This window comes from Cricetulus griseus, chromosome 3, assembly GCF_003668045.3.
Source record: "Cricetulus griseus strain 17A/GY chromosome 3, alternate assembly CriGri-PICRH-1.0, whole genome shotgun sequence".
Lineage (NCBI taxonomy): Eukaryota > Metazoa > Chordata > Mammalia > Rodentia > Cricetidae > Cricetulus > Cricetulus griseus.
This window is the reverse complement of record NC_048596.1, coordinates 171,264,851-171,288,324: the sequence shown is the minus strand read 5'-3', so window position 1 is coordinate 171,288,324 and position 23,474 is coordinate 171,264,851. Positions and strand designations below refer to the sequence as shown.

General features: G+C 48.9%; 1 protein-coding gene across 2 annotated transcripts; it reads right to left on the bottom strand.

Moving 5' to 3' along the window:
* Nucleotides 1-1,673: 1,673 nt before the first annotated feature.
* Drc7 (dynein regulatory complex subunit 7) lies at nucleotides 1,674-21,718 on the bottom strand. 2 transcript variants are annotated; one of them, XM_027405683.2, is made up of 17 exons: nucleotides 21,513-21,718; nucleotides 21,036-21,210; nucleotides 19,965-20,090; nucleotides 19,289-19,483; nucleotides 17,460-17,618; nucleotides 16,972-17,190; nucleotides 11,226-11,354; nucleotides 9,129-9,201; nucleotides 8,262-8,390; nucleotides 7,990-8,118; nucleotides 6,712-6,932; nucleotides 5,358-5,573; nucleotides 4,729-4,839; nucleotides 4,535-4,645; nucleotides 3,455-3,649; nucleotides 2,004-2,143; nucleotides 1,674-1,920 (listed from the first exon to the last, which is right to left on the bottom strand). In XM_027405683.2, the coding sequence occupies exons 1-17, from the start codon at nucleotides 21,716-21,718 to the stop codon at nucleotides 1,827-1,829; spliced, it is 2,628 nt and encodes an 875-aa protein (XP_027261484.1). In that variant the 3' UTR covers nucleotides 1,674-1,826. The 2 variants fall into 2 exon arrangements, with proteins under 2 accessions (XP_027261484.1, XP_035298488.1); XM_035442597.1 differs by lacking the exon at nucleotides 19,289-19,483 and having other exon boundaries at nucleotides 17,460-17,614; nucleotides 19,961-20,090.
* Nucleotides 21,719-23,474: the final 1,756 nt, after the last annotated feature.

Genomic DNA, 23,474 nt, shown 5'->3' with positions numbered 1-23,474 from the left:
CTCTGCTGGGACAAGAGACACCCACCAGTCTTAAGTACTTCGGGAAGTCGGCCCTGGAGTAGAATTTGGTGATTACTAAGAGACCTGGATTCGGAGAATAACATTCAATCAAACCTTTTTAGCTTGCGGTTCTTATCAACTTTTTATTATTAAAAAAAAAAAGTCGAATTCTTGATTTTGACACATTTTACCTTATCTGCGTTGTCTATGCACAAATATTTGACCGTTACCTATCCCAAGACATTTCAATCATGATAACACTGAGCATGAAGTCCTTTAAGGGTCCTTAGTCACATGACCAATGTCACACTGCCCCTAAAATAACTTAATTCTCTAACATGCAGAATGTTAAAATGACCTTAATCATCCCCAATACACATAATAACTTCCAAGTAGGAACAAGACTGAGAATGTAGCTCAGTGGTAGAGAGCTTTGACTAGTATGCAGGAGCCACTAAATTCAATCCACAGCACTGAAAATAAAATCCAGAAGCAAGAGAAATGGCTCAGTCTTAAGAGCAATTGAAGTGCCAAGAATGAGGACCTGAGTTCGAATCCTCAGCACACAAGTAAATCTGGGCATGGCTGCATGTGTAACACCAGTGCTGTGAGGAGCAGAGACCATGAGGTCATCCTAACTCCAGGTTCAGTGACAGACCCTAACTCAAAGAAATAAGGCAAAGAATGACATAGCAGAATGCATAGTGATAGTGTAAGACTTTTGTACACACACACACACACACACACACACACACACACACACACACACACACACGGTGTGGGGGTGTATCTTAACTAAGAACCAGACAAGATTTGACATACTTGGCCTTTTCAAGTTCATCCTATTTCTGTCTGCTTTTATCTTCCCCCCACCCCCACCCCATCTCCTTTTCTTTCCCCTGTCTGTACTAGGCTCTTACTATGGTAGATCAGGCTGGCCTTGAACTGGTAGAAATTAGGATCTGGGATTAAAGATGTGCCACCACATGTAACTTGAGCCCCTGGTTTTAACCACGGGTTAGGAACTTTGCATTGAAGCCTGGTGGGTTCACCTTTGGAAGAAGACAATGACTACCCCTTCACCAGAATTCATCAGCTGTTCAACAGGGAGGGACAGAGCCCCCATGAGCCCCACCCTGATTGCCTATTGACAGGCCCAGGCTTGTACAGACAACCACAGCTGCTTTGAGATCATTTGCAATGGCTGTGTCAGGCCCTGGAGATTATAGGCCAGGTTTTCTCTGCTTCATTTTTTTTTTTTTAAGACAGAGTCTCCTGTAGCCCAGGCTGTTCTCAAATTCTCTATATAGCCAAGGCAGATCTTGAACCCAGATCCTTCTGTCTCTGCCTCCTGCTGGGATTATATGCATACACTATTCTACCCAGCTTTCTCTAATCTTTAACACATATTTCAGGAAACATTGCCATCCCCATTTCACAGGTGGTAAATGGAAGAGGAACTTGGCTTCGGTCCCTTGCCACCCAGGACTGGGGTGTGTTCCTTGGCCTGGCCATTCCCTCTTTATGAGCCGATTCACCATCACCACATTGAGCTCTAAACAGATGGCTGTGGATGTGGGGCTGTCTGGAGACGTAAATACTTGATATTCCACCAGAGAAGACGACAGAGAAGGGCAGGGTGGAGGAGACTGGAACTTACAAGTACCAAAGTATAAATAGCAAATACGAAGTGTGTTTATTTGAGGGAGACTGAGGGACAGGGAGGTAGTGTGGCAGTGAGGCCGGCGTGGGATCACAGTGCCTGGGGAGAAGGGAGGGACTCCATTCTCTGGCAGTTTTTGCCATGGTCTGTCTCATGAGGGGCATCAAACAAAGACTTTCACAAAGTCTACCAAGCGTGGGTCCTTGTAGAGCTTTTCCTCCAGCGCCAGGTACTTCAGTGGAGCCAGTTCTTTGTGCCTGAGCAGAGGGAAGAAGGAGAAGGTGAGGGATAGCCAAGCTATCAGTGTGCTCCCAGGAGTCCTCCTGGCTCTGCCTCTTACCGATTGAGCCGCTGTTCCAAGATGCGGATTCGGAACATGGCCTGAGAACAGTAGCTCAGGTACAGGTCTTCATCCTCGGGTGACAGGGTTACCTGGTTCTCCTGGTACCATTGCTGCTTCTTCTGCAATTCCTGAGTCTCCTGGGGACATAGGGAGATGAGCAGAGGGAAGATGTGAACGGATTCTCAGCTAGTGTGTAGGCCCATAGATTACCTACCAGGCAGCCCCAAGAGGATTACACCCCCATTCCCACCTCCCAAGGAAAGGGGCAGAGTTATAGGATTACAAAATATCTTGGGTGGGAACTACCCAAGTCATGATTCAAAGGACAGCAGGTACATGAAATCAGAACAGGGCCAAAACAGACAGACAGGGCCAGGGGTGTGACTCAGTGCATGGCCCTGGGCTCCACCCCTAGCACCTCACATACAAAATCAAAACAGCTGGGTGTGGTGGTGTGCACCTTTAGTCCTGGTACTCATTAGGTAGAGGCACATGGCTCTCTGTGGGTTTAAGGCCTGTCTGCACTACATTGCAAGTTCCAGGCTAGCTGGGGCTACAGAATGCAACACTGTCTCAAAAAACAAAACAAAACAAAAACAAACAAAAATAAACAGGGGCACTGACTGTTCTCCAGACGACTGGGGTTCAATTCCCGAAACTCACATGGAGGCTCACAGTCATCTGAAACTCCAGTCCCAGGGGATCTGATGCCCTCTTCGGGCCTCTGAGGGCACTAGGTGTACACATGGTGTACGTACACTTATGCAGACAAAACACACACACACACACACAAAAAAAAAAAAACAAAAAAAACAAAAAAAACAAAAAAACAAAAAACAGCTTCGTGATCTAGACAAGTGGCTGACGTGTTCAGAGTTCCCAGTAGCTCATCTCCAAAAATAAGAATTATTGTATCCAGTTCCACCCAGCTCTGCTCTGTGCACTCTATGAAGACAGAGACACTGCGTGGTGACCACATGGTAGGCACCTCACCTATCTCACAGAAATGGGCCAAAGACTAGGTGCTGTTAGAATTCACCAGCCATCAGTTCATCTACAAAACCACTCACCCATTCCTTTACCCCTTGCCTGCCTATCCATCTACCATCCGCCCACTCATTCATCAGTCCACGAACCTACTCACCACCCATCCATTCACCCTTCCATAATATCCCACCTCTAATCCTCACCCACACAGCCAACTGCACCCGCTTATCCACTCCATCCATTTACCCATCTACCTGCCTGTCCATGAATATTCACCTCCCCACTCATCCATCCAATAGTGAAGTGGGGAGAAGAAATCGGGTATTTGGGGGCCCCAGTCACAGAATACTCATCTACCCATCTGTCTCATACATCTGTGAAGCACTGAGCAAAGGCTTCAGGACCCATTTTCCGGCTACGGATGGTGAGGTCACCTCCCCTGCCTTGGGCCCTGGCCACACCTTCTCAAAGCGGGCCTGGATGAGGTTAGCCTTGTCGATGAGGCGCTGCTTGAAGTCGCTGAGGCACTCATCCTTGAGGCGCACGGCCTGCCAGCGTGTTAGCTTCTCGCCTGGAGGGAGTTGTGCCAGGAATGGTGCCAGGTAGTCCAGCTGGGACTCCACCTGCCGCATGTGCTCCTCATGCAAGACACGTTCCTATGGGGCAGGGAATCAGCTGAAAGAGCAGGGTATGCAGGGGGTCTCCCGGGAAGCCGAGTCCATGGTGCAACAGCGCAAAGCCAGGTCCCAACATAGGCTTCTTGTGAGACCTAAGTTCCTAAGGATCACCGCTTGACCCATGTTTAAGGGTGACATGTAGTTCCTGTTTCTGACATGAATTCATCTCTCAATCTGAGCCTCAGTTTCCGCATCTGAAAACAGACCAGCTTAGGTCTGGAAAGCACATAGCCTGGGCCTGACAGTCCACAGCAGGTACTTAGAGTGAATGATGCTAAACGCCCATCTTTTTTCTCCTTGGCCCATAAGGCCCTCCATGGGGCACACATGAGCCAGAGAAACTGGAGACGTGGGCTGTTGCCCTTCCCTATGGATCCAAAACCAAACCAAAGCCCAGCCTTGCCAGGCCAACTGCAAACTACTTTAGAGATCGGCACCGCTTAGTGAAGAGGATTTAGAAGCAAGCCTGGGACCCCAAATGGTCTCCCCCAACCCCCCCGCCGCCGGGGAAGAGGGTAAAGTCAAAGCCCTGTGTTGCTGAGGTCTGGTGCTAAACTTGTGCCTGAGTCAGTTGACTAGACTCCCAGCTCAGCTCACAGCCTCAGTGGAAGCCCTGGCAGAGGCAGACATGTAGTTTTCACTCTTTCTCCGTGCAAGGCAGGCTTTGGTTTGGCCACAGTCCTGGATCCTAAGTGCTCTTTGGAGTGACCCATCAACACAGTCAGCATGGCACGTGACAGTCAACAAGAATACTCACCTGACATCACCAGTGATATCATCCCTTACAAAAAGGGCTCTCATGCTCTCCCTATCCTGGAGGTTGGGCTCCAGGGAAGGAGACCCGAGGAAAGCAAGGAGGCTCACCATGGCCTCCCGATACTCTTTGCTCTTCTCATTGCGCTTGGTGTCATAGATGGAGATGGTCAGCATATGTGCGTCATCCTCCTCTTCCCTCAGCTTCAGGATCTCCAGCACCTTGATGGCATAAAATGGAGGATAGGCACATCTAAGACCCTCCCTCCCTCTCTGCCACATCCCCCTCTCTGGGAGGACCTTACCTCCAGCTCTGACTCCCAGGCTTGATGTCGGGACAGCTTTTCTTCATTCTTCAGGTGAATCATGGTCTCATACTGGTAGAGAAGTTTCTTGGTGTGCTCCATTGGCTCCACCTGGGACCAGAACCACCACAGTGACGGAGAGGCTGCAACAGTTGGTCGGGTCTAGGGCCTCCAGGTTTAAATCTACTACCTTTTTCAAGCAAGGTGATTAACCTCTCCAGACCTCAGCATCCTTGTCTACAGAGACATAGCAGTAACAAAGAAGGGCTGAGGGCTGTGCCAGAGAGTGCTAACTAGAATAGGAAAAGTGAGACCTTCTAGGAGATGAGAGTATCCTGCCACCTCCAGGATGGGTCCCTGGGATCTGGGGTCTAGATTCCCCAGGTACAAGCAGGGACCATGAGGAAGTCTCAACCTGCAGGGTTCTCATTATGATGGAAATGGGATGATTTTCAGAGGAACTGCAAGGGAAAGGTCCTCAGATGGGACAGATAGGGGTTTCCCGGTGGAGCCTTAAAGGGGGAGAGGAGGGAGGAATCCTGGGGTTTCCCGGTTGCCAGGGGAAGCCACAGGCACAGTTTGCAGAGAGTGCCCCCACCATCCCCTGCTCCGTGTCGTCACCAACCCACCTCGAAGCTGATACACATGTCGGGTGTCATTATGATCTTGTTGCCTTTGCTGTCCACCTCTGTGCGCCGCAGGAACTCACGCTTGGATGAAGTGATGTAGTCGTCGCGGCAGTGGTAGCGAAGCTGAATGCGCTCCTCTACGATCAGAAATACTCGCTCTGCCACGTCCTCATCTGCAGGCTTCGCTGGATTTCGGAGGAACCGCTCTGTGATTTTCTGTGTGGCCAGAACATGCAGAGGAAGGAGGGAGATTTCTGTGCATGCTCCGTGGGCAGGAGCAAAGGACTCTCCCGGTCCAGGGGTCGGGGGTGGGGGTTGGTTATCAGCCTCTTCTAGCCAGACTATGGATTCTGGGACTCCTGTGCGTTCTCCGGGCCCAGCCACATCACAGTCTCACATGGTGTTCTTCAATTTCCTCCTCCACAAGACTCTGCTGGCCTGCTCCTAGAGATGGGGAAGCTCCAGGAAGCCTATCCCATTACCAGACATCTCTTGCTATGGAAACGAGCTCCTTCGGTGCGGGGCCAGAAAGCTCAGTGGCATGGAACTTTCTAGAAAACAGGGGTTCTAACCTTCACCTCAGTTCTCAATAAAATTAGAAAAACAAATAAACAATGTGTGTGCCTTGGTGTGTACACACTCACTTGTGTGGTGGCCCGAGATTGACATTGTCTGTCTCAATTTACATTTCCAAATTGCATTTCTCGAGACCTGGACTCACCTTAACCCAGAACTCACTGGGTTGCCTTGCCTGGCTGGCCAACAAACCTGGTGTTTGCCTCCCTGGTGCTGGGATTTCAGATGGGTGTCATGGGGCTTAGATGTTTTCATGGGTGCTGAGAATCAAACTCGGGTCCTCATGCTTTATTGAGCGAGCTATCCCTCGGCCCTGAATTCACTGAGATAGGGCCTTACGTGGCTCAGTCTGGCCTTGGAGTCACTATGTAGCTGAGGGTTGCCTTGAATTCTTGATCCTTTAGCCACCACCTCTCAAGTGCTGGGATTATTTGTCCAACTAAGACTAAACCTACTAGTCCATAGTAATATTGGAGAGAAGTCATTCTGAGATACTTTTACATTTCTCTAGTTTCTCATATTTCCAGATGTCTGGTCGTAAGTGTGTATTTGCTCATTACAATAAGGAAAAAGAGCTTCTTTGTCTAGTGGCTGGGGACACAGCTTAGCCCTAGCAAGCCCAGGGGTCTGCATTTGTTAAAGTGCTTGTTTTACATTTAGAACCCTGGCAAACTCAAGGCCTTGGTACCATCCCAGAACTAGGGCTTCCCCCATCCTGTCGACCCTTTATCTCCCAGAGCAGGTGGGCAGCCAGACCCCAGCCCAAGAATGCTCTCACCACCATGGGCCTCGGGTTGGACTCTGCACTGTTCTGGGTGAGCTTCTTGACTCTAGGTCCAAAATTGATGTGGCGATAGGAGAGGAAGTCTGAGCGCCCCTGATAGTACTCTGTCATTGTCAGGGGTGTCTCCTCCCGCTTTATCAGGCCATCCACACGGATCTTTTCATAGAACTCCATGACTCGATCCATCTCAGGCAGCATAGACTTGTAAGAGTGCACTGGGGTCGGGGGGGGGGGGGAAGGGGTCAGGTGAACACCAGGAGCCGTGTCAGCTGGTTCTGTACCCGATCCCAGGACCAGGGAGAGGGCAGCTCCTCAGTACACATGAGCATTAGCTATGTACCCAATCCCCACTTTCTGGATATGGTTACACCCAATTCTTTATTTCTATAAACAGCTCCATGATGAACATCTATGACATGCACTTATGGTTCTTGCTCAGTTTTTGCTAACAACAAATTCTCAGCAGAGGAATTACTGGGTCAGAACGTGTGCACATTTTAAGGCCATTGTTGTTAGAGACAGAACACAGGGCCTCAGGAATGTTAAGCATGCCTTCTACCCCTGAGCTACATCCCAAATGAGCACATTTAGCTCCGTTATTCTTAAGAAAGGAGTGGCCTGCCAATATCAATAGGGAGTGACTTTCTGCCTCTTTCAATCCCTGTCACACCCAGTTAAAACCATTTGCTCACACAAAAGTAGTGGCATGGTCCTTTGTTGGTTTAATCTTGAAATTTTCAACTCCCAAATGCAGTTGATAAGTTTCTATGTGTTTGCTGGCCCCAGCTTTTTCTCTGGTGAAGTCTGTGGTAGGATATGGGTCTTAGAAGGTGTACTCTTTCTTCCCAACCTCATAGACTCCTAGCCACAGTCACACAGTGGACACTCTGCCCTCTGCATTTGCCCTGTCAGTGGTGTTTAGTTGGCTTTATTGCCCAATGTTCTTAGATTCTTTACATGTGGCTCACACCATGCACCCTCTGGTGGAGATTCCTGCTTGATCCTAGCCACAGAACAGCATGTGTCCCCGGCTTTGACTTTCCTGGAGAGCTATTGGCCAATGTCTTCCTTTTCTGAGCTTCCTTGGTTGTCTGCACACCTCACTATCAGAGGCAGAAGTAGTGTCTGTGTTTGCCACCCAGGAACCTTGTTGATACCTGGGGCTGGTTCTTCCCATATATATATATATATATATATATATATATATATATATATATATATGCCCCGCTCCTCACAGGGCTCTTGATTTGCCCAGCAATGGGATCCACATACCACGAAGAGCTTGGGGATGGCCTGGCCTGAAGTAGTCCACGTGCAGGCCTGTGATCTTGTTTATGTGTTTCAGCTCCAGCGTGTCCTCTCGGTTCTGGTACCACTCCTTTATCTCCAGAACCTTTGTACCTGTAGGTAACCAAAGATGGTTGCTGCAGGCAGACCAGCTCCTCTGACCTCTGTCCCACAGACATCAAGAAAGTAGAAGTAGTATGTCCAGAGTCACCTAGTACATTTGGTTGTCCCCCATTCTGGCCCCCAAGGTGTCTTACACTGTAGGTCTTCATAGACGGTGAGGCGGCACACCAGGCCATTGTTGTTGAGGTATGGGGCCCACTTCTCCAGCTGTGCCCTCTTGTACCGTATCACTTTCTTTCCATTGGGGCAACGGGTCTCAAACTCTGTGAATGCAGAGGGGACTGGGGTCTCTCCTTCCACTCTTCCTAGCCATTCATTCATTTTCTGCATCACTTATAAAGTGCCTCCAGGACCAGAAACAGCCCCAGGGAGGAAGAAAATAGCCACTAGTGCTGTCTTAAACTCTTCCCAAGGCATCCACACCAGAATCCCAGTGCCACCCAAGAATCATACCTGTGACCCAGCCACCCACAGCCGTGGCAGGCTATCACCAGTGAGAACACTATGCTGGGATGACTTCTGACCCTTTGAAATCCAGCTCCAGTGGTACTTACTTCTTGAGCTGTGATGAGTGCCCCCACCCCAGGGTCCATGACCTCTTCTCCAGCACTTGTTACTGGCTGGAACAGCCTGCACTCTTCTTCTGGGTCTAAGTATTCCCAGATGGGCATATGTAGACAAGGAGCAAAAGGTAACCCACTCTCCTGCCTTCTTTGCCCTTGCCTCCTGGAGCCTGACCCCCTTACATCATCTGCTACAGGTCTTGCCTATGGCCTCCTCGAACAGGGAATTTGAAGGAAGGAAAGAGGCCATGTTCCAGACCTTGTTAGTCATGATGTTAACAATCCAGTTGTGTGCCAGATGGTGTCAGGCCCTGGGCACAGAGCTGGTGGGGTGTTAAAGAGGGGTGGAAAGAAAGGCTCAGTAGGCCCCTATGGCCTCTCTCCTTAGCTATGGGTACAGAACTCCCTGGGGGCTAGGAAGTGGTGAAGGACAGAGACCGTCTGGGGTGATCTCAATCTGGGCGACCCATGAAGGTGGCATGTCGAAGCTCTTATCCTCTTCTTCTTTGCCCTGTGAGGAGAGGAGGTGGATGCTGGCCAGGGCCCTGGAGCAGAGGCCTTGACACAGCTCTGTCCCTTTCCCCAGACCCAGGGTTAATAAGGGGGCTGTCAGTTTCCCCCAGGATCCAGGAATCAGGAGCACCATCAGGATGGGGAGGAAGAGGAGTCAGCTGGGGCAGACCCCATCCCCTACTTGCCTGGTCTAAGATGATAATGCCTGCTCTCATACTCTGCCCTTCCAGCCAAACCACCTGAGGCCATGATGGCTACTCAGGAGATCCCAAGTCAGACATAGCCATACCTTTAACTATACCTAATACCAGGTAAGGAGGGCTGGGGAAATCCTCTAAGCCTTGGTTTCCTTAGCTGTTACCTGGGAAGACTAAAGGATATCATGAACATGGCTTGAGACTCTGTCTGGCTGTCCATCCCCAGTCTGTGAAGTAAGGCCTGGTCTAGACAAATGACCCTCAAATTAGTCTCATGATATTCCATGTGTACACTTCCTGCCACAAACAACGTTCAGACCTTGGACACTTGCTCATCTAATTGTGACTTCTTTCAGGAATACACAAGGTGAGCCGTCAGCAAGGGGCATTGGCAGAACTTTTTGAGAAAGCCCAGAAATCCCAGGGCCAGGTCTGGTCCCATAGCTGAGTGCTGACTCTCAGGCTGTATCATCTGTCTATGTTGGAGGTAACAAGGACTCTCTCACTCTAGGGATGTGACAAGGCTTCCAACTCAGGATTGCATGCGCTGCACGCTGCTAATCCATGCTCACAGCCAGCAGGGGGCGCCAGTGCTCAGAAATGAGGAGTTGGAGAACAGGGTGACTCAGTCATTCTCAGGCAGCTCCCAGAGCTGAATCACCACTACTGAGAACCCAGATATGCCACACTGTTTAGGTTCTGCTCCCAGCTCTCTCACTTCCTGGGTGGGTCCTTTGGTGACTCATTTTGCCTGCTGTCTGTAAGTTCTCAGTTTCCCAGGTGGCGATTTAAATGAGTGAGTTCAGACTCCACACCAAGCAGAGCCTGTCTCCACACCAATATCACCTGTTGTTAAAACCATCACTCAGCCTCCCTCTAAAATCACACACCAAACCTTCACCCCTAGTATCTTGGAAGTAAAGGTCTTTAGGGAAGAGGCAATGAAGTCTAAATATGGTCTTTAGGTAACCTTACAATATGCTAAGTGTTCTTATGAGACAAGGGAGTTAGGACACAGACTCGTAGAGACACAGCATGAATGGCCATCAGCAAACCCAGAGGCTCTCAGAAGAAAACAGCCCGGTCAGCACCTTGACCCTGAAATTCCAGCCTCCAGTAGTGTGGGACTCCCAGTTTGTAACACTTAGTTATGGCAATGCTAGATGACTAAAACACCTGTTACTTGGCCTATGGATACCAAAGAGACTATAACCCTCACCTACTTTTACACATAAGGAGGAATGGAAGATCCCAAAGCAGGGGAATTTGACTAAGACCCCTGGGCTCCTAGTCTCTGATTTCTCACTCAAGACATCATGCAGGAAGCACCCCTCCTCTCTCCTCCCACACATATCCCTTGTTGGGAGATGACAGAAGGAAGGCTGGTGAGGGGATCCCCCGGGCCCATGATCTCTACAAGACCTAGTAGGAAGGACCTAGGAAGGAAAGGCCTTGATAGAAAGTCACAATGGTGACTAAGGAGGAGCTAGCAGAGTGGCCAGCCCTGGGCTCCCACTCCAAAAAGATACGCTTTCTAAGGATCAGCCCAACCATGAATAACAGGACTCAGATGGGAAAGGCTGAATTCAGGCACTGTCACTCTTTAACCCACTGGGAAGTCCTAGGCTGGCCACTGGACATGCCTGGGCCTCTGTTTACCCATCTGTAAAATGAAGGCTCAGTAAAGGCTCCTCTTCTTTGAGGAGTGTATGCTACATCTGGACTCCACACACATGCATGTGTTTTCAGGGGTGTCTTTCAGGTCAGGCTGCCTGATGCAGAACAGGTGAAGTCCCTCAACCCACCCTCAGGCCACCAGACTCACCAGATTGTCTATGTCATCATCATCATCCAGCACATCCTCATCCTCTTCAGTCAAAGACAGGTGAGGCTTATCGGTCCCCAAGAGCATATACTCCCATCTCACAGGGTCTCCCAGGTCAAAGACCAATTCCTGATAGAAAAGAAACCAACTGAAGGCATCCCCTGGATCCATGCCTGGGCCTGCTCCTAGGACGTGGAAATGACTGTTCCCAGAGGTTTGCAAGGACTGTGCAGAATATCAGCTTTGCTCAATCTCTAAGAGTCCAGCCACATTTCTTCATCTCCCATCCCATCATCCCATCTCCCCAGGAAAAAATCCTACAGCCAGTCCAGAGGAGACTCATCAGTGCCCTCTGCTGGGGCGTTGTATGAGAGCATTGTATGCCACTATGTGGCCTTTCTGAGCTGGCAAACTATTAGGAAATGACTACTTGTGGGGAAGAAATGTTTAAATGTGGATTGGCATGACGGAATTATGGAGGAGAGCGCAGTCATGGGAGTGATATGTGACTAACTCATCTGGTGGGGTCATTTTGCATGGAAAAGCAGCAATTCTGGGAGGGCAAGTGGTGTGTTCAACTCCTCCTTGAAGCATGTGCTGTAGGGCAGGCCCATAACTGGCCTAGGAACAAACAGCAATTGATAGAGACCAGGTCTCCACCTCCAGGTACTTCCTGTCCAGTGGAAGGGAAAAACAACAAGCCAACTGACTTGACCTCAGGCCTCAGGCCTCCAAGTCCTGTGCTCTGATGTTATTCCCAGTGTCCCCCATTACTGACTGGTTGGAACCCTGTTGCAATGTGCTGGTTCAAGAGATGGTTGTGTTCCCTTGGAAGACAAGCAGGGTAGACATGCTTCTATTAGGTGGCCTGTAACTCTGTGTCTGTGAGTGGAAGTTCAATTCACCTGTCTCTGCATCCTGCCTAACTCATCTGACCTCAGGGTCTCTCAGCCTTTATTTCCTGCACAGAGAGAAGACACTGAGAGGCACTTATAGGTCCTGGGCATTTGATGAATGTTACCTCCTGTGACAGATAAGGAAACTGACACCCAGATCAATGCCATTTATCCCTCACTATACAGACGATGCAGAGTCAAAACTGCCTTCCTCAGGACCAGGCTCACAATGTATGCATGCATGCTCAGTGTCCCAGAAGGATAATGGCCCTTCAGAGATGCCTGTAGTCCTTCAGCCCCTCCTCTAGCCTGCGGGTCCTCATCTTGTCCTTTGAGCCTCCACCACTACCTCCAGTGCACACCACATCAGTGCCATGGACAGGAAGGACATTTGTGGCAGGTGGAACTGAGGCGAGGGAGCCAGCACTGAATCACCAGATAAGGGCATGCAAGAAGAGACTATGACACGAGCCAGCATGGACACTGCTAAAAGAGCGCTGAGACTTTGTTCCCTCTGAGAACCTCGGCTATAAAGGAAGATGCTATTTCAAAAACAAACAACAAGAACCATAATACTTAAGAAGCTGTACTGAGGGTGTAACTCAGTGGCAGAGGGCTCATCTAGCAGGTGTGAGGACAGGTTCCATCTACAACTGAGGGGGGAAAAAATGAAAAGAGGCCAGGATTCATGAAAAGAGAAGCCCGAACGGTGTTCCTGGTTTGTGATTTTTCTCCAGGTAGGGGTCCAAAGCAGTTAAGAGACTGACAAGAGCTTCTGGAAGGGGTGGGATGTAGCTCAGTTGCTAGAACGCTTGCCTAACATGCATAAGGCCCCAGGAGCCCTGCTCAGACCCACATAAACTAGGCACAGTGGCACATGGCTGTAATCCTAATTTGGAAGGAGGAGGCAAGAAGAGCTGATGTTCTGCAGTCCAAGGTTATCCCTGATTATGTAGTAAGTTCAAGGCTAGCTTGGGCTGCCTGAGACTTTATAAAAAAAAGAAAAAATGAGGAGGAGGAAGCAGCTTTCAGTTTGTTCACAGCACTAAGGGGCAGAAATCAGAACGTAGAGTCCTCCAAAGGGAAAAAGGTGACAGGTCCCCCAGACTCTGCTTTGGGACTCTGCTGAGCCACATCATGGGAGTAAAGATAACAGAAAGGCTCAGTTAAAGACATCCAGGATTGCCAGATGTCCTTGTTTCCCACCAGAATCTCATCCAACATCTCTGCAGGAAGATTATGACATCTAGGCACTCAACCATCTCCAAAAAAGTTTTGTGTGTGGTTTTTAGTAACATATGCACACATGCACATATGGAACATTCAAATATGTACTTGCAAAGGAAAAATTAGTTTTCTCCAAAGGAGTCTCACTGGGTATGCAAACTACACTTAGTTTGCCCAGTGGTAGAAGGTCAATACAGAATGAACTCAACAGTATTTTTATAGGAGTTTTTGGTCTCAGAATGCTTTGTCTATTTTGTTTTGTATTTGCTTGTTTGTTTTTAACATTACAGGTCTTTTGCTTATATATTACAGTTTCTGATTTTGTGTTTTTATAGGATCTCTGCATATGTGAATTGTGTGTGTATGTATCTGTATGTATGTCTTGTGCTTTTTCTTTGGCTCTTTTTTCTGTTTGTTTTGTCCTGCTCTGCTTTGTTTTTTATTTTATCTCATCTTTTTCCCCCTTGTTATTAGCATAATTCTTTTAGATGCTCCTTTATTCAATGAGAAAGAAGCATGTGGATGTAGATGGGTGGGGAGGTAGAAAGGATCTGGGAGACGTTGGGGGAAAAACCATGGTCAGAATATATCGTATGAGAAAATTTTATTTATTTATCTTTGAGATAGGGTCTTTCTGTGTAGTCCTGTTTGTCCTTGAACTCACACTGCAGACCAGGCTAGCTTCCAACTCACAGAGATCCTCCTGCCTCTGCCTCCTGAGTGCTAGGATTAAAGGTGTGCACCACCATGCCCAGCTTAAAAATATATTTCCAATTAAAAATAAAAAAATCAATTTTGAGGATGTACATAGAAAATTAATAGCTATAAACTTAACTTTATTAAAAAATCATAGTAAGTATAAGCACCATAATCAAGAGGCTGAGAATGTCAAAATGGATAAAGGAAAGGCCCAACAATACACATTTAAATTTAGAAAATACAAATAGGGTTTTGTAAAAAGGCAAAGATAGCATGTGCTAACATAAACCAAAAGAAAGCCAGAGAACTTATATTTATGGCTTATAAATAGTTATCTAGAATGTGTGAAGCAAACACCAATAGAAGAAACAGAAATCTAACATTTATAATTCAGCTTTTGGATAATGTCACGAATTTTAGAATATAGAAAACCAGCAGAGACATAGAAGAGTTGAGCACCATCAACTAATTTGAGTTAATTGACATTCGGTAGAACACTCCACCCAACCTCAAAGAGCAGATGGTCTCATCATATACACAGAACGCCTAAGATGCAGCATAGTCTGGACCCAAAACCAAGCCTTGATAACACAATGGGGTCCCCAGGATCAGCATTCTCTAACAGTTACAGAATTAAGACTGAAATAAAAAATAGACAGATCACTGGGAAATTCCTACATATCTATAAAAGAAACACCACTTTTTGGTTTTGGATTTTTAAGACAGGGTTTCTCCGCGTAGCCCACCTGCCTCTGCTTCCCAAGTGCTGAGGTCAGTTATGAGCCTGTCTGAAACACATATTTTAAAATGACCTATAAATCAGAGTATAAATGAAAAGGAAATGAGAGAGAATTTTGAACAGAATGAAAGCAAGACCACAGGCTATTGATTGTGTGGGATGCCAGCAGAGCAGCTCACTGGTAAAATGAAGGTTTTTACCAGCAAAACAGGCTTAGAGTAATTACTTCAATTTCTACCTTAAGAAACTAATTAATGAAATTTAAAACAAGCATTAGAAAATAATAAGGATCAAAGTAGAGATAAGTGAAAAAAAGCTATAGGAAAGAAATTAACAAAAACAAGTGTTGGTTTATTGACAATTCTAACAATATCGATAAACCTCTAACCAGATTCATTAGGAGAAAAAAATATATGTACATATCAGTGTTAACACAGAGAGCAGAGTCATCACTTCGGACTCTAAAATATTAAAATGAAAATAAGGAGGGACAATCAACATTTTTTATAGCAAGCTTAAATGAAAGAGACAAAGTTTTCCAAGGGATAGAAACTACCTGAACTCACACAAGAATAAACGCCCTGGGCTGGGAGTGTGCCGATTGGGACTGGGGGTGGGCGGCTTGATGCTGGAGCACTTGCCTGGAATACATAAGGCTTTGGGTTCCATCCCCAGCACTGCCAAAATAAACAAATTATCCAAACCAAAAGTGTAGTTTAAAACATTTCCACAAAGAAAACTCTAGACCCAGATGGCTTCCAAGGAAGAAACAATATGGATTCTATAGTCACCTAGAGAAGGTTTTAAAATGATTGTGTAAATAGCAAAGCCCTGAAGTCTTTCTAATTTTTAGAGCTAATAAGCAGGTTTAAAACTTCCTGGCTATGAGGACAATGCAAAAACCAATTGTAGTTTTAAAACAATGCAACACCATGTTCTACCCACAGAACAGCTGGGCATCAGTGTGCACACCTGTAATCACAGCATTCAGGAGGCTGAGAAGACTGTGAGTTCCACAGCAACCTGGCCAAGAGCACTACCCCATCTCAAACTCCCAAACAAATTAATATTGAGCATTGGTAAGGAGTAGGAGGGTATCCAGACGCTCCACAATGCTGGGGGTAGGGGCTATATATCGGTGCAGTCATTTTTTTTTTTTTCAAACGGGAGCACTCTGACTCCCCTAAGTCTAGACCAATCAGAAGTGAGTATACATGTTCATTGAAATGCAGGTAGGGAAATGGTCACTGCAGTGCTATCCTCAAATAGTCCAAGCTGGAAAGGACCTCAACATGCCACTCTAAAATAGAAAAACAAGTTCTAGTGTGTTTCATGAAGAGGGAATTAACAAACAATGGAAATGAACCAAGCACTGTGCATGGAAGATGGGTGACTCTCACAAACATCTCCATGGCTCAACAAATCCAGTGGATGAGCTGACCTAAATCAGAATAAACACACACAGACCCTGTAAAAAGCCAGCATGGCCTCTGTCCCCATAGCTGAGCCCACTCGCCCACCTCCCATCCCCATCTTTCAATGACAGCTCCAATAAGGTTACCATATGTGAGGGAGGGGTTGAGAGAGAGAGAGAGAGAGAGAGAGAGAGAGAGAGAGAGAGAGAGAGAGAGAGAGAGAGAGAGATGTGGTGAGAATATGGAGGTCAGAGGACAACTCAACTCGCAGGAATCAGCTCTCCTTACACCATGTGGGTCTCCAGTATCTAACTCAGGTCATTAGAGTTGGTGGCAAGCGTTTTTTTGTTTTTTTCTTTTTTTCTTTTTTCCCCACTGAGGCATCCTACCAGCCCATGTCTGTGCTGTTTAACGTCCTTAAAGTGAAACTATACATTTTGGAGGGGGAAGGGATAAGAATTCTCTCTTAGTCTGGGTACAGGGATCAGCTTACAGAATTCTGTGGGCAGTGGTGTACTTAGCACTTCAGGTGTACACACAATCCCTCGTGGGTGTTATGCTTCCACCCCAAAGTTCGTTCACAGAAACCAACAGCCCACGAGGTTAAACAGGACGCACACAACAAAACTGGAGGAGTTCATGACCATGCCAGAATGGTCCTTGGTAGGCAGGAGTGTGGGTTCTGGGGCCTCCTGATATCAGGGGCTGGTAGTAAGGCCACCCACAGCCCCCATCCCTGGTCTTTACGCCCACAACCTGCCCCCACGCACCTTGCAGCAGTTCCAACAGTCCTGCATGTTGATCCAGTAGTTCTTGTGGTTCCATAGGCTCTCGATGCCCAGGAAGTGATCATCCTTGGTGCTATAGCTGTGCGCTGTTAGCGGGTCGATGAAGAAGCTCTCAGGCACCTCACGCTTCCCTGCGAGCACCAGGACCCAGCAGTGCACCCGAAGGCCATGCAGGGGGTCGGGCTTTGCTTTCTCTTCCGCCTGTACAGGGAAGGTGGGTGATCACCAGGCAATGGGAATTCTCATCACCCCTCCTTGGAGCTTAAGGTTTCAACCAGTAAAATGGGATGGGCTGATCAGGTCTGTGATTCATTCTGTGGGGCGATAGTACCCGGGGTGATACTTCCTCCAAAGAAGGCGTTGCGTTCTACGGGTTAAGGAGCTCTTTGGAGTAATCATAAGAGACCTTATTGCCCTGGTATATTATCCCTTGGCCAGCCATGCCAGCGTGCAGGGCTGTTGAGACCCACCAGGAGGCGCTCTTCCGCCTCCCTGAGACGCTTCTCTTCCTGGTTCTTGATCTCCTGCAATCTCTTGTTCTCCTGCTCCTGCTCAAACTTGCTGGTCAGGTCCCTGGGAGGCTTGACGGTATACTTTTTAGGCATGGCCTTCTCTTCCTCCTTGACTACCTGTCACCCAACAAGAGAGGAAAGTCCAGCTCCTACCCACACCCTTCACAGGCTTAATGGGACCCGGGGCCTTCCCTGACAGAAGAGGGAGCTGTAGTATAGGGACGAGTGGGGGTGGGACAGGGGTCCTCCCTACAGATCTTCATAGGAAGAGCAATCTTATTGCCCCTACTGCCCAGGCTGACCTGGATTCTAGCCACAAGGTGAAGCAGATTGTCTGGGGTCAGCGTTTTCAGGGTTTATCCTTGGGAGGTTTCATACATTGACTCCAAGTTCAAGTTAAGTTTTCGGATCCAGGAAGGAAAAGAAAGACCCCCCCACACACACACACACATCTCTCTCTCTGCGTGTGTGTGTTTCTACATGTATATGAATGCACATGTTTTGCGCATATGTAAAAAATAATGATATGAGTTCCCAGGAAAGGAGCTGCAGAAGTGGGCGTGTGGCAGTAGAAGAAACGCAATCTCCAGTCTTGGCAATTACACCCAGGTTTCCATCCCTGGGTCTCCATCCTCCAAAACACGTTATCACATTTTGGTAGCTCCAAAATAGTTACCACAGTTGCTCTTTGACCATGCCATTTTATCTTTCTGTACACTAAGAATGTAACTCCAACTACACAGGGCTGTCATGAGTAGCCACTGAGTCAACCCATGACCACATTAAACCTGTCTGTCCTCCAGAAAGTTCTCTACCTTTGTTACTTACTGATATAAGTTTGATTCTTTGCATTGCAGCTGAGCAAGTAGGCCAAGAGGTGTGAGCTCAGAGGCCATTGAAGGAAAAGACACAGGCTAGCGTTTTCTCATCGCTGTGTGGTGGTTTGAATGAAACCTATGGCCTCATAGGTCCATAGGGAATGGTACTATTAGGAGGTGTGGCCTTGTTGGAGGAAGTGCGTCACTGGGGGTGGGCTTTGGGGCTTCAATGCTGAAGCCAGGCCCAGTGTCACTCTCTCTTCCTGCTGCCTGCCGATCAGGATTTGGAACTCTCGGCTCTTCTCCAACACTTTATCTCCCTGTGAGCCACCATGCTTCCTACCATGATAATAATGGACTAAACCTCTGAATCTGTAAGTCAGTCCCAACAATTGGTTTCCTTATTAAGAGTTGCCATGGTCATGGTGTCTCTTCATGCAATAGAAAACCTAACTAAGACACCTTGGTTGGGGAGTCAGGCCTGAGTGAACAAGGCTTTATCAGATGCAAGGGCAAGTGGGGAAGTGTGCAATATTAGATAAGGCTGGAACTGTGTGAGTCATAAATTTTGCCCAGTGAGAGCACAGTGTCTTAGACTGAGCTACGACAAGGCAGGAGGGACAGCAGTTTGGAGAACTGAGCTGCGGATGATGCTGAGGGCAGAGACATCTCCAAAGGTCTGAAATAGGGAGCCTGGAGCATACAGAGGATGCATGGTGATGGGGTGGGAACCCATAAGGATAAGGGCAGCCTGGATGGGGACCTGCTTCTCAAAGGCGGCTGGCTGGGCAGGGACTTAGTCTTCTAAGGTGAACAGGGTGGGGACATAGTCTTCATGTCCCTAAGGGTACCCAGGGCAGGGACACAGTTCTGACTCCTCTAAGGATGGTCAGGGCATGCCCAGATATTCCAAGATAGATGGGCAGCTCTGGGAGTTTGTGTGAGTAATCTGCCACGCATCAGGCTTACCTCTTTGACCTTTACGGTGAGTGGACACACTTCCCTTGTCAGGTCCATGAGGCACAGGTCCAGTGAGCCATAGCCATTGACGCAGTAGGCATCATATCCAGAACCAATGAGCATGGAGCAGAGCAGGGTGCTGAAGTCAAAGCAGTTCCCCTTCTGGCACTTGAGCACAGTGGTCGAGGAATACAGGTACTTGGGCTAAGTAGGGAACACTGGTCAGCTTGCCCAGACCTCTTGCCCCTCACCACCCGCCAGTAGGGGTGGGGGCGCTAATGCATCGGGAGCCACTTGAGGACAAGACACAAACAGACTCATGTCACCCACATGTGCCTGCCATTTTTAACTGGTGGCTCTCCTCCAATGCTCTCCCCTCCTCCATCCTTCTCATCCTTCTGTCAGCACTGGGCTATTCACCCTTCTTTCCTGTCTCCTTCCATTCTCAATGGAAAGCTGATTGAACTTTCAGAAGCCTAAAGATGGGACTGAAGGCTATAGGCAGCTTGATACCCCCCAGCTCTTTTGTACCTCCACCAGACCAGAGACCAGGCTTGCTGTGTATCCTCAGGCCAGTGGTTGCCTCTCTGTGCCTTCCCTCTTACAGGTGTCTCAGAAACTTCTATCACCTGGCTTGCCTTAAGTCTCCAGGGCTTACCCCATGCAAGCAGGAAGTAGCACTTACTGGCTTGAGAGGGTCAAGCAGGGGAACCATGGTGAGGAAGTCAGACACAAACTGGGAGCAGCTGTCCCAGTTGTAGAGTTCTGGATAGGGCATCAGTGTAGGCCTCAGGGTGGTGCTCACGAACTTCTGAAAATGAGAGATCACGCCAGGGACCATGTGTAGCAGGGACCTGTGAGCATCCATGCCTGGTTGGCCCAACCTTCTTCCTTGACTTCTCAGGGGGACCCTGAAGAGGCCCAGCTCATAGGCCTCAGGGTCATGGAGTAGCCCCTTGCCGGAAGGTCGGGCATTGGCCAGTGTAGGTGACAATGGCTGAGAGGCACCTATTCACATCACTCCATGAGGGCATTACTAGTTTATTCTGGATCTGAGCTGGAAGTACTGGGAAAAAGCCCTTCTTCCTAAGCTCAGAAAGGCCAGGTGAATTGCCTAAGGTCACCCAGTAAGAGGGCTAAAGGAGATAGATCTTCAACCAGGTTGAGGCCCTTGTGGAGCCTATAGAGGTTCTGAGCAGGGGGATCTGGTGACCATGGTGGCCTGTAGTGTCAGGTGACAGCCCCTCAAGGGAAGGGCAAAGAAACAGAACAAAGTGGGGTAAGAGCAGGCCCTAAAACCGGGCACCGGTTCCCTGCTTCCCGCCACATGACAGCAGGCACCTCCCTGAGCTTCTCTGGGCCTCAGTTCTCCTCAGCTATGCCTGTCCTGCACACAGGAGACTCCATTCAGACATGTGAGGTTTCCTAGCATGTGTTAGTACTCAGAGCTGAAAGTCACAGCTTGCTCAAGGCTAGCCTGGGCTACATAGTAAGACGCCTTAACTCAAGACTAAGAAGAAGGCTGGGGATGTAGCTCAGTGGCATGGTGCTAGCCTACCATATGTCAGGCCCTAGGCTCACCCCCAGCTTTCAGTTCAGAGCCCAGGCTTGCATTCCCCTGCAGTCATCTCCTCCAGCTACTGATAGGCCAGAGCTTTCTGTTCCACAGGAGAGGTGACCCAGACAGTGGAGAGCCTTGTACCCAGCTCCACCCTCTGCTCCTGCTCTGGCCCTGCCCTCCAAGCCCCAGGCTTACAGGCACGTTGCACTCATTTAACGGGCACAAGAAGAGAGGCACACGGTCTGGGCACAGGTGGCTGTACTGGCGAGAGAAGTTATCTGCCACTTGCAGCAGGTGCTCCTCCTTGGGTGAGTTGGTACTGTAGGAAGGAGGCAGCTTGGTGACATCAATGAGGGACTTGTTTATGAACCTGTGTTCCAGTTGGGATGAAAAAATTCTGAGTGAGACCGTGCTCGGCACCTCAGGAACCCCAAAACTGACTTTGGCTTTTCTTCATTTAATCCTCACAGAGACTACACAGAGACAGTATCACTATTCACACTTCCACTTTCACACAGATAGCGCGGAATGGAGGACAGGTGAGCAGTCTGGAAGCAGACCCTCAAACAGAGCCAGCCCAGGTGCCACTGTTCTGCCTTGGTACTTCCCTTGCCTGGTCCTTTCTAACTGGTCCAGGGCTGCTGGGTGGGCAGGCCCAGTCTTGACACTCACGAGTATTCAGCTGGGATGGAGATCTCAATAGATGTTAGCCTCTTCTCCAAGTCTCGGAGCTCATCCTGTGTCATGATAGTTTCCTCTTTGCTCACTTCAGCTGTCTTCGTCATCCTCTCCATCTTTTCAGCCCATTCTGCCCGTTCAGCAGCTTCCTCACGCTCAGCTGCCTCCTCCTCCTCTACCTTCTCTCTAAGTACCTCCATCCTGATATCTCTGGATAGCTAGAGATGAATATCTCTGTAGGGAAAAGCAGATATGCTCAGAATGGCCATGGTCAGCCAGAAAGAAGTCAAAGAGACCACCTCTGCATGCAGAGGGCCTGGGCATGCTTTCCCTCCACCTCTGCATGCAGAGGGACCTGGGGATGCTTGCCCTCCACCTGTGCATGCTGAGGGTCTGGGGATGCTTTTCCTCCATCTGTGCTTGCTGAGGGTCTGGGGATGCTTTCTCTCCACCTGATCATGCTGAGGGTCTGGGGATGCTTTCTCTCCACCTGATCATGCTGAGGGTCTGGGGATGCTTTCCCTCCACCAGTGCATGCTGAGGGCCTAGGGATGCTTGCCCCCCACATGTGCATGCCAGGGACCTGGGGATGCTTTCTCTCATAGAGGAGGAACAGTGTCCCTTGGAAGCATCCTCTCCACCAGGAAGGAAGTCTCCATTTGGTGCTATCCCATCTCTAACACCTTCTAATACAAATCTCCCTTAGAACAAAGACAAGGAGCTGGACATGGTGATATGTGACTATAATCACAGCATTTGAGATGATGAAGCAGGAGGACTTTAAATTCCAGACTAGCCTGGGCTACATAGCCAAGCCCCTTCTTCAAAACCTCTCACTAAGATTCACTGTCACCAACCCAAAGGTCTGCCCCTTTGCACACCACAGAGCCCCAGGCTTGAACTGGGGCAGCAATGTGCCAGGTTTGAAGTGTTCCACTTCCTGGACTCTCTGGCAATGAGGTATTGGTGGGGACATGACCCAGTTCTGGCCAGTAATGTGCGAGAAGAGAGGACATTAGAGGGCAGAGAGCAGCAAGTACGCATCCTTGGTTCTAGGTCCATTTTATGCTTGGGACATTGACACCAAGCGGGAGGTGGGGAAGCCATTGGTAAGGGCCACCTGGGAGTACCCCAGCTGCTTGCTAAGGACAAGAGCGGAGTAAGAGAGCCAGGTTCCCAGGTACTAGGCCTTGAGCCTAGTACCACCCTCTCAGACTTGCAACTTATTTAAAAACTTGGTTTCTCTACTTGGTTTCTGCTCCATGTCACCCAACATCATTCTGCCTGTCTGTCTGTCCTCTGCCTTGTAGCTCAGGCCTCTCCTCCACCCATCTTTCAGAGCAACTCTCAGTAGAACAGAAACCCCACCCACTAGAAGTGATGCAGGCAGTAAGGCTAAGAGAGGAAGGGATCCAGACTTGTTCTCAGCTCCAAGAGAGGAGTCAGACTAAGGAGCAAAGGGGACCAGGCAGGTGGGCTGGGACATGGCTGAGTGGTGGTGTGCTTGCCCAGTGTGCATGAGGCCCTGGGTTCCATCTCCACTGGAAAATAAGGAGTAGAGTGAAGGCTGGCCCTGTCTTCCCACTCTACCCCTACTCAGATGCCCCAAACTCTTGAAGAGGAAGGCATGGGGGGGGGGGGCAAGCCAGACTGAGTCACAGGGAGAGGTGGGGGAGGTGTATTTGCTATTCGTTTTGGCTCAACTAGCATCTCCTAATGAGGTTCGCAGGCCACTCCTCACTCCTTTCTGGCCCCCATTTCCCCTCCTGCAATGTGGAGGGGGAGCGAGTATTCTGTGCTCTATGACTTTGGGAGGGCTGGGTGCCTATGACTAGATGTCAGTCTTCCTGGGTCCCAGCTAAGGCCTTGGGTCCAGCAGGTCCATTCAGGACTCCTGTCCCTGGGGACAGACCTCCAGCCAAGCAGCATGGTCTGGTTATCAAAACCCCTTGCCTG